This window comes from Suricata suricatta, chromosome 17, assembly GCF_006229205.1.
Source record: "Suricata suricatta isolate VVHF042 chromosome 17, meerkat_22Aug2017_6uvM2_HiC, whole genome shotgun sequence".
NCBI lineage: Eukaryota > Metazoa > Chordata > Mammalia > Carnivora > Herpestidae > Suricata > Suricata suricatta.
In genome coordinates, this window is record NC_043716.1 from 36,055,890 (window position 1) to 36,066,557 (window position 10,668).

The following is a 10,668-nucleotide window of genomic DNA, read 5'->3' on the forward strand; positions in this document are numbered from 1 at the left end:
CAGTCTCCTGGTCCTGGCCACAGAAGTAAGGGGTCAGCTCCCCGAGGCCCTCTGAGGTGACCTCAGCACTGGCCGAACGATGCTGCCCACAGTCTCCAAGGTCATCAGGGTCTTGGGGCCTCAATTATTGCCTAGCTGGTGGGGGCACACTATGTGAGGGGCACCACCAGGTCAAGGGACATTCTACAGGGACATAAGGTACAGAGCAGCTGACAGCAGGGGAGCCAGGGTGGACAGGGGCATCGACGGACACAGAGTCACAGTTCTGGAGCGGGGACAGGTACTCTACAGTCAGCTGGCCAAGGCATAGCCTCAGGCCCCAAAGCTAGTGAACCCAGCCAACTCCTTGACCTCTATTTGCTCTCCACTTAAGCAATGAAAAGACTCTTATCTGTTTTGGTCACTGTTGGACCCAGAGCTCAGTCCAGTGCCTGGCACAGAGAAGGTATTCGACAAACCTTTATTCAATGAATGAAAGAAGAAAGGAAGAAACAAATGAATGAATAATTGAATAAATGAAGTAAGATCACAGGTTGGCAAGCGCCTATACACCAAACAGAATTGGACTGAGGTAGGATATGATCCCGGGTCCCATCTCCCATCCTCTGGCCTTTGCTGGAATGTGGGCTTCCCTCCGTACGAAGGGACACCTGCTCCTGACTCCTTCTCCCCAGTCCCCTCAGCAGAGGGCTCCTGCCTCCTCCCCTCTTCCCAGCCCCAGCTATACGGAGGCTTTGCAGCCAGCACACACATGTACATGCACACACACGCACTAACTCCCATGCACACATAGACACACCCTCTGCCAGGCAGGTCGCCCTCCCCAGAGTCAAGTCTCTGCTGCCCCCACCCCTGGCAAAGGCCTGGGCCCATCAGGGATAGCCCCCCTCCCCCATCTCTGGCCCTCTAGGCTGGGGAGAGGCATTTGGCTAAGGAGCCGTGGGAGGCAGGATGGTGGGGGGGGGGGCCTCCCTCCTGGCTTACTAACCTGGAGACTTTAAACAGAGGGAACAGAGTCCTGGAGGCTTCCCTCCCGCTGCACGCTGGAGCCCTGGGTGAGGGACAGGAAAGGAGGAAAGTCGTGAATGAATGGCCAGAGCCAGAGGGGAGGAGTTGGAGAGAACAAGGGGCCCAGGGTGGGGCTCCCAACGAGGGATGGGCCAGGGCAGGAGCCTTGGGCCATGGGGGGTGGAGGCAAGAAGGGACAGAGCAAGGCACAGCCTTAGGAGTTGTCCCTTTAGGGGTCACTGGGGGCGGAGGGGCAGGTGGGATGGAGAGTGGGTGTTGGAGGAAGAGCAGGGGCTGAAGGGGCAGAGACACTGGTGGGAGACAGACAGGACAGACAGCAGGACAACACAGAAAACATGAGGTCCTCAGAAGGAGGGCCCCAGGACAGACAGCCAACAATCCAGGCCTGGTTCTCCTCCTAGAAACGGAGGCAGGCTTTTTACTGGAGTGCCCATATAAGATCCCTGAGATAGCACCTTGGAGCACCCATCCATGTCCCCCGACCAAGATCACCCCCTGCTGGAAGATTGGTGGCTCCCGCGTCACCTGAACCTGCCACCATTGCCCTGCTGAAGGACCTCTCTCAGCCCGAGACCCCCCGTCTGCTCCGTTCACCCCCTCACCCCGAGGAAGGACTCCCTCCTCTGCCTGCAGCAGAGGAAACAGAGGCATTTCACACCCAACAAGCACTCACACGCTCGCACTGTGCTAAGGGCTGTGCTGAAAAACGGCACCCCTACCTCAAACTGTCTGAAGCTCTCTTTACTCCTAACATCTGCCTCCACACCCACCCAGCACTCCCAGTGCAGGACCCCTCCCGGCCGTCCATCACGGCTGCGGCCCTCCCATCCTGCAGCGAAGCCCTCCTAACTGTACCCCATTTCCCTCCTGCTCTAATCCCTGTCTAGCCTTTCCTCCTGAGGCATGCGGCCTTCAGACCCCTCCCTCCTGGAGACACTGCGCCGGGCACCCTCTCAGGCACAGCCTTCACTTGGCTGGCTCAGACCTATCCCTACCCGCATCACGTCTGGCTGCAAGAGTGCTCGGAGCCCCCTGCCAATCTCATGGTTCCAATTTTCCCACCGATTACCCAAGACGCAGGCATCCCAGGGAGAAACAGCTGTTGGGCCCAGATGTTGGGACATTGACTGAGGGAAGAAATCAAGAGTGTTCGCTTAGGGATCTAGCCCCAGAGGGCTTCCTGGACAAGGCAGTGGGGTGGAGGGTGGCGCGTGGAAGGCGTAGATGGACAGAGAAGCACAGGCTGGGGGCAGGGGAGTGAAGACCCAACAGGCCTGCTTTCCTTCCCACCACCACCAGCCTTGAGTGACAGCTCCGGGGACCCAGCCCCAGATAAGCTGAGGTGAGGATCTGGGTTTAAGTAAAGCAGTTTTTTCATGTACGCCCCTTCCTCCAGGAAGAGAAGTCCCCCTTGGACTTGAGGAATATGAAGACAAAGAAATTACGATTTCCTTGGACTTGAGGACTATGAAGACAAAGAAATTATGACTTGTTGAAGCTTTACATTGTGCTAGGAACCCTACCTCAATTACCTCATTTAATCCTGTACCCACCATGTGAAGAAACCACTGTTATCGGCCCCAATTTACAGATGAGGAAAGTGAGCTTCAGAGGCAGAGTGAAGTGACTTGTCCCAAACCACACACATGGAGCCTGAGCACCCCTGAACGAAGCCACCTCCCATCTCTCCTTGTCAGGCTTGGGCTGTCTCCCCTTTTTCCATGCCGTGCTCCAGATAAGTGATTTCTTAAGGACAGCAAGTGGAAGAGAAGGCTTTGCTGCAGTCTCTCTCTGCCTATCCTAGGGGTGGGAGGCGAAAGATTCTAACTCCAGGCTGCAAAGGGATCAGGGAGGGACCAGGGTAGAGGGGTGAGGTGTTGGGTTCAGGAGAAGCCGGATCAGGATCTCTTGGGCTTCATCTTTAAGTGACTTCTGGCCCTCCAGGGGCCCCTTTCCTGCTCTCCCTCCTCCCCCACGGAAGAGGCTCCAGGAAGCCACTCACCCCTTAGCATTCTCCTTTTAACTTCCAGAAATCACCCAGGCTAGGGAGACTCTTGAAAGTCAGTGGGCTGGCAAAGTGAGAGTCTATGTCAGTCCTAAATGCCCTCACTTGCCCTCAGAGCCCTAACGTTTACTTAGAAAGTGGCTGGGAACAGAATAGGGACTCATTGGGCCAGCCTAGCCCCTGGGTAGGGGTGAAGGGGGCAGGGGACAGCTCAGGGGAGCAGGCAGAAGAGCTGGGTCTTCCTCTGAAAGGGCTTCAGTGAGCCGTGGAATGCCTTCCCAACGAGATAGACTCGTTAATTCTTCCCCAATGAGGCAGATGCCGGTGCCTAGGGTGACACCGCAGACTCCCGCGGTGTCTGCAATTATCTCAGGCCCTGGGGGTGGGGGGAGCTGGCTCTGCATAAACAGCGCTAGCTAGGGCCTCTCCACAGGGGTCTCTGGGTCTGGACTTCTCTGTGGGGTCTCTGGGTCTGAGGGCTCCAGCAAGCTCCGAGGCTGGGGCCGAAAGGAAGCCTGTGTGCCTGTGTGCGGGGATGTGGATGTTTGCAGAGGTGAGGCGGGCAGGCTTGTGAAAACCCGGCTCCTTCCCAGTCTTATGTGACTCCATACCGGGACATGCAGTCAACTGGGCCAGGTGGTTGAGGCCACCCGGAACCAGAAAAAGGCTGTGGGGGCGAGGAGCCACCCGCGGGTAGGGCCTCTGCAACGGAAAACACGGACTGGATTCTAGTCACCGAATGGAATGGAAGGGAGCAAAGCCAGTTCTGCTGGATGAGCAGAAAACTGACTCAGATAGCTGAATCTTCTAGCCACTCCCTTTATCCATCCTCCGGGCTGAGAGGGGAAACTTAGGCAAAATGTGCCTTTGGAGCATGAGGGACAGTTCACAAGGGGTGTGTGCGTGTGCCCAAGCTTGAGGGCTGTGCCAGTGTTCTCCTGGGCCAAATATCCACGTTGCCCGATTGAGCTGGAGCTCGGGAATATTCTTCCCACCCTCTCTGTGGCGAGGCATGTGTTATCTCAGGGGAGAGGAAGGAAGTAGAACTTGTGACAGCTGAAAGAGACCCTAGAGATTCTCTAGTTCCACCCTCTCTTCCCATACCAAGGACACTAAAGACCAGAGGGGGCAACTAACTCGCCTAACGGTCACACAGCAGTAGGGAAAGCAGGCAACCCGATACTGGTCCAGTGCTTGCTCTTTACTCAGCACTTCACCTCTCTGCCCAGGAGGAGAGGGGGTGGTTAAAGAATGAATACCCTGTCCCCTTTTCCTCCCGAGCAGGTCTGGACCCCTCTCCATCACGGACCCCTGTACCCTGCCAACCACACAGCCACAAGAGGTTAAACCAGATCTATCGAGCTCTTCAGGATGGCCCAAAGGTCATCTCAAAGGTCAGGCCAACCAGTCCCCTGCCCTTAGGGACAACACCAGCCTACTCATGTTCACACACACATCATTGAGGTCAAAGATGCAGAACACTATGGGAGCACCCCACCTTGGAGTACCCCTCCTCCCACACCCCACCGCCGCCTTCACACTCCGGGAGGTTTTCTTTCCTATCTAACCTCGATTCCTCCTACTATAGCGTGGGCCTGTTTCCTTTCAAGCTGTCCTGGGCAAAGATTGGGGGGAGGGTAGAAGTGCATTTTCTCGCCCTCAAACCCTTCTGTTTGCCCACTTGCAGCAGAGAGGATGAGGGCAGGGTATGCCAGGGCGGCTGAGCCCTGTGTCCAGTGCATGCATGAGGCATGAGGGGTGCTCCGGGGGAACAGCCACCCGAGTGTGGGAGAAACACAATTCTGGGAATTGTCCCTCCAACCCCTCATCCCCTACAAAATCCTAAACCTCAAGGTTAGGGGAGGGTCTCTTCCGGTTTCAGAAACATCCCTTCTCTCCCCCACACCATTTACGGAGTGTTTAATAAGTATCAGGCAATGTGTTGGACATTTTCATCTATGATTTCACTTAATCTTCCCAGCAATCCCATGGTCAGAAACTAATCTGCCCCCTGGGATGGCCTCTCGCTAAGACTAAATCTAACCTTGATCCCTCTGGCTCCATTTCCCTGGCTCAGTCCTCCTTGGCGGTGGAGGACAGCTTTGCTTCTGTCTTCAAATAGTCTGACCGTTACTCAGTCACCCGTCATTATCTTCCCAGGCTGCCAACTTTTACCCCAGTCTTGTCCTGTGTGATGGGCATTTTAGGGAGGAGAGCAACAGAAGCAGGACTGGGAGCTGGGACCCATGACATTGGCCTGTGCCAGACACAGAGCTCAAGCCAAGTGGCAGGGGCAGTCCTCATGAGAGCAGCTGGGCTTACCGAGGTGGGGACAGAACCGAGGGCAGCAGATCCTCCCTGATGACATCTATGACCCTCGTAGGGAGCATGGGGCTTCACCTTTGGTGTGGTAACTCGGCAGGACCCAGATACACAATGAGCTAGCTCAATCTCAGTGAGCAGCTCTCAGGTCCAAGTTATACCCACACACACCCAGGGCCCGGGAGCCTGAGCAGAAGTGGGCAGGAGTGTAAGACGGAATGAGCGGCTCTGGGCTGTGGATGGCAGCTGAGGCCAGAGGAGTAATTCTTATACCTAGTTAAGTGCCTTAACCTCTAGCGGATGCTCAGGCCCTGAGAATGGGGGAGGGAGACCACCAAGCCACCTTCAGTGGGGTTTCACACACCCCATGGTAGCCATAGGCAACTTTGATAAAGTCACACAGCACTTGGCTTCCCTGTTTGGACCTTTTGTAGCAGGAGTGATGAGGGTAGGGATCCCCTCCATTAGGGCTACCCCCCCATCCTGCCTCAGGCATGTCTAGAATGAGGGCCCAGACCCACCCTCCCCAGGGAATGCTCAGGCCTCAGCTTCCATCCCCTGGGAGATTCCAGCAGTGAAAGCATGGACCAATGGGCAAGGGAAGTCGGAATGGTGGGTGGGACTCTGGTCCTTGTGGGTGGCACCTTCCCCCTTCAAGCAGGCACCATTAATATATGCAAAGCATATGCAAATCACCCAGAAGAGAGACACAACATCCACGGAATGTCAGAAGAGACCTTGGAGATGATCCAGCCCACGCCCCCTCATTTCACAGGTGAGGAAAGAGGCCCACACCAGACAGGGACTTGCTCAAGGTCACTGGGACATTTGGGTGCTGAGGAAGAATGGAAACGAGGTCTCTTTACTCAGAGTCTAGTGCTGTTTCCAGATGGTCTGGTCTTTTATATGGGAGGTTGACAAGATGGCAAAGGGGACACAAGGGCCTAAATGGGGCTCCAGGAAGGCCTACCGGAGACAGGGGGGATGGGGGGCGGGGATGAGGGGCAGGGATAGGGCCAAGGGCTTCTCGGGCACTTCCCTTCCCACCTCTGGACCCAGAAACAGTGAGGGGCTGTGTGAAGGGAAGAGTAGACAAGGGCAGCAGTGATGCCCGGGGCCATGTGTGTGGCTAAAGGGGCAGAGGGGCCTGAGGCCAGAAGCGCTGGTTTCCGGCAGTCGAGCAGCAGAAGGCGGCAGGAGAACCAGAGTGTCTGAAGCCCAATGTCAGGGCAAGGTGCCCGCTATGGTGCGGGGAGGGGGACGGCGCCCTCGCTACACACACGTCTCTAAGTGCTCAGCAGCCCCTTCTGCTTGGACTCTGATAACTATGCCACCTGACAGACCGTAATAGTCAACCCAGGCCTGTCCCTCCAGTGGCTGCGGCTGCCCTCCACCCCACCCCCAACTTGGCTTCTCAACCTTCCAGACAGTCCTAGAAAGCAGGACCAATGTTGGGGGGAGGGAAACAGACAGATGAGAGGGGGCAGACAGAGTGAGAAAAGGGGAGGCAAGGTGGGGAGAGAGAGTGAAGTGCAGAGCAGGAGAAACTGAGGGGTGGAGAGAGGAGAGGCCAAGGGGAGGAACCAGGGCAGACTGAGGGGCAGGGGGGGCTGAGGGGGGGACGGTGGGAGCAGCGGAGCAGAGAGGGAGGGCTCCCGGCCTCTGGGGCTGAAGGACAAAGATGGGGCCTGGGTATCAGACATGGGAGCCCCATCAAGACCCCGAGGCTGTCTGGCAGGAGTTGGGGACCAAGCCCCAGCCCCTCTGCCCACCTCCCCAGCAATTCTAGGGGCTGCCAGGAAATCAGTCCCTCCTCCTCTGCCTCCCTCCCTCCCTCTTTCCCTTGGGGCAGCAGCCAAATCCAAAGCCTTCATCTCTGCTTTTCAGAGCTGGGAATGAAAGAAGGGGAAGCGAGTGCAGCCCTCAAACCCGCTGACGGCCAGATTTTTATTATCTTTGCTCGAATGGGCCCTAGGAAGCCAACAAGGGATTCTTCAAAGAGCATCTGAGTGGCTCATTGAAGCCTGCACCTGCACCAGCCCACCCACGGCAGGCAGCGGGGGCTTGGGGGGCACATGCTGTCCCCCACCTCCCGCCAAGTCCAGAGACCAGATTCGAGGCTGCCAGAAGCCTCACCCTCAGCTCTCTGTGCCTAGGCAAGGGCCACTTTGTCAGGAAGCCAGGCTCAAAGGCCACACCCAGGCCTGCTGGGCCTCTGAGGCAGTCTCTGCCCCTCTCTGGGCCTTGAGGACACAAGCAAAAGAAGAAATTGGATCTCCTTGCCAGGGCTGGAAGAGATAAGTGCCTGGGATTCCTCGAAAGAGAAGCTTTTATGGCAAGCCCTAGGTCTTTCCCTTGAACTCTCCACCTGCCCAGCACCCACAGGCCCCCTGTCGTCTCCTGACTCCCATCCCTAGGATCCTACCCAGCCACAGCTGCCCATCCATTCCAGAGCCCCAGGCCCACCACTCAGGATGATCCTGAACCCCAAACACCCATCCTGCTGTTCAAATCCTCAATCCCAGCTCCCTGCTTTCCCCAAAGACCTGACCTGTGGTGGGGGTGGGGCTCCAACAGACATGGTACTTTCAAGAGCCCAGCCCCCCCCCCTTCTAATAGAGCTTGGGTTTTGTCAGAGAAAGCCCAGTTGGCACCAGGCAGACGGCAGCCATGCCACCCCCACCCCCCAGCTCTGACCACACCGTTGAGATCGATGCCCGCAGCCAAAGAAGGAATCAATGGTTCTAATTAAACCCTTTTTCCAGGGTGGGTCCCTGGCCAGAGAGAAAGAGAGAGCATCTGAGGCTCTGCATCCCAGCACCCAGCGCTGCGCCTTGCACATCTTTAAGAAATCTGGAGCCCAGCAGGAATCAGGCCACAAAGACCCCAGAGTCTCTCCACCCGACCCCCGCCCATTAACAAGGAGGCAAGCAGAAGGCCTGGGGTGGGGACAGGGCTCCTGATGCCTCATTCCCAGGGATCCTTCCCCTAGGAGAGTTCCCCCTTCTCCACTTAACACTGCCTGAGGACCAGAGTTGCTTCTTCCAGATCCCCTGAGCACATGGGGGACCCACATCTCCATCCCAGCCCCGAGGGTCATCACAGAGAATCGGCCATCATGGTAAGGGCGGAAGGAACTGGGTGGGGGTGGGAGGGCACTGGACAAAGACCCTCTTGTCCCCAAGGCATGGTGGCAAGAAGCCAGGGCAAAGCCTTTGCACTCGCTGCCAATGGTGCCTGGGTGCCAGGCAATCTGGGTGGAGGGGGGGTGATCTTATTCTTGAAACCCCCTCCCCTGACGCCCAGAGCCCTCACCCCCAAGCCTTGCTTCTGTACCAGGCCACCAGCTAACTCTCTCTAGCCCAACAACTCTTAGCTCCCCTGGAGTCCTCCTTCCTGTTGTGAATGCCAGGCCCTGACACTTGCTCACAGTGGCCCTAACACCAACTAGAACCAGCAAAACCCCCCACGCATAGACCCAAACGGCCCCCCACATACATACACATGCACAACCACGCCAGAAAAACCACCATCATGACAGCTGCCACCAATAATGACAGAGCCTCACATTTTCTTAGTGACAGTCTCCATCAAATGCATCATCAATTCTTTAAAACCAGCAAGAAGGATAGGGAAGGCAATGAGAGAAACTGAGGCATGAAGTTAGACAGCAAAGCAATAGGCTCAAGGTCACCCAGACTAAGATATCCAGAGTCAGGAATAAGGTTTCTAATGTTACCCCTCAAAGTGCTCAAACCCCACACCAAGGAACATTCAGACCCACAAGCCTGAAGTCTGGTCAGCTATCCCCCACTCCCAATCCTCATCTGTTTCTCCTCCCAAAAACCAACAGTAGCTCCAACATCTCCTGAAGCGCTTCAGTTAGGTGGGGAGAAACACTTCCCTCAAAGTTGGGGGCTCCGGGACCTCCCGCTTCAGTAGTATTTAGAGAGACCGAAAACCACCAGTCAGGGATCTCATCCTTGCACAATCCCTCTTCCTGCTCACCTGGCTCCCCTCGGCCCCCAGGGTCCCTCGGTCCGGCCTCCTCCCTGGGAGGTCGCGCGCTGCCCTCGGCTGTCCTCTCCCACCAGGCCAGGGCAAAGCGCCGGAGACACTGCCAGGGCTGCATGGGGAGGGGTGGGGCGGGGGGGCTAGCACTAGCAGCCGCACACGCCCCGCCGGGCCCTGCCAGCCGAGCTGCAGAGGCACCCGGCCGGCCCCCTCTGCTTCCACCAGCATCCTGCTGCCCCCACCGACAGGACTCGGAGCTGGCCCGGGAGCTTCTGACGTAGCAAGGGGGTGCGTGGGAGGGGAGGGGGGGCTATGGCGAGTCCCTCCCCAGCCCCGCCCTCTGCCCCTCATCCTCCAGTGGTCCCTACCTCCTCACTCACCCCAATGCTCTCCCCAGCTGGGGGCGCCCTCCCCTGCCCTCTGGCCTCCGCAGGGGGAGGGCTTAAGATCAAATAGCCCCTCCCCCAGCCACTCCCTCTTATGGCCCCTCCCTACCCGCCAGCTGAGCGGGGAGCAGGTCCCCAGTTTCTGCAACTGCTGCCTAGGCTCTGAGGTCTCCAGGGCTAGGGCCTCGAGGTGAGGGGGGCGGGGGAATACAGGCTTGTATCCTGGCAACACAGCCAACCCCAGAATGCATTCATACCCTTCCTTCCCTGGGGGGCTGGCGCAAAGCGCCTACCACCACCGTCCAAGTGTGTTCACCCCACTCTGGGACCCAGGGAAAGAGAGGCCTTTGAGGCTCCCCCCCACCACCACTTCTCCGTCCTCTTCGCCTCCCCCTCCATTCTCCTCTTCCTCCAACACAGATGGACCACTCCCCTCCCCCACTCCCCTCACCATCCATCCCCCTTCCTCTTCTCCCCACACCTCCTCCCTCCACATGTACCCCTTTAAATTTTCACCCCTCGGGCCCCCTCCCCCGGGCATCACGAGGCCCTCCCCGCTCGGTCTCCAGCCTCGCCAATTCCTGACCCCCTCTGGTCCCAGGACTCCTGTCTTCCGGGTCCGTCTCCCAAGTCCGCACGCCGCGGTCCCCTGCCCCCCAACACCTGCGCCCCGAGCATCCCTTGCCCCACCGGCCGCCGCCTCCCCGGCCCGGCCGCCGCCCCCGCCCCCGGCCGAGGGGAAAACACACAAAGAAAACAGAAATACCTTCCACTTAAGCATGGAGGCACATTAGGGAGGAGAGAGACAGGGACATGCCTTGGGACGGAGCGTTCCCCATCGGGCGGGGGCGCGGGGGGCGGGGGCCCCGGGCCGGCCTGCCTGGCGCTCGCCCTCTCGCCGCCTCGCGGGCT

The 10,668-nt window shown here is 58.0% G+C and overlaps 1 protein-coding gene across 1 annotated transcript in view; it reads right to left on the reverse strand.

Annotated features, from left to right (window-relative positions):
- The window catches only part of SRCIN1 (SRC kinase signaling inhibitor 1), a 68,680-nt gene extending 59,119 nt beyond the window's left edge, over positions 1–9,561 (reverse strand). The window contains exons 1-2 of the mRNA XM_029927023.1: positions 9,365–9,561; positions 989–1,051 (exon numbers count right to left, since the gene is read on the reverse strand). Of these exons, the coding sequence (XP_029782883.1) occupies positions 989–1,051; positions 9,365–9,488 (187 nt within the window). The 5' untranslated portion in view covers positions 9,489–9,561. The remainder of the gene's footprint in view (positions 1–988; positions 1,052–9,364) is intronic.
- Between the last annotated feature and the right edge of the window lie 1,107 nt (positions 9,562–10,668).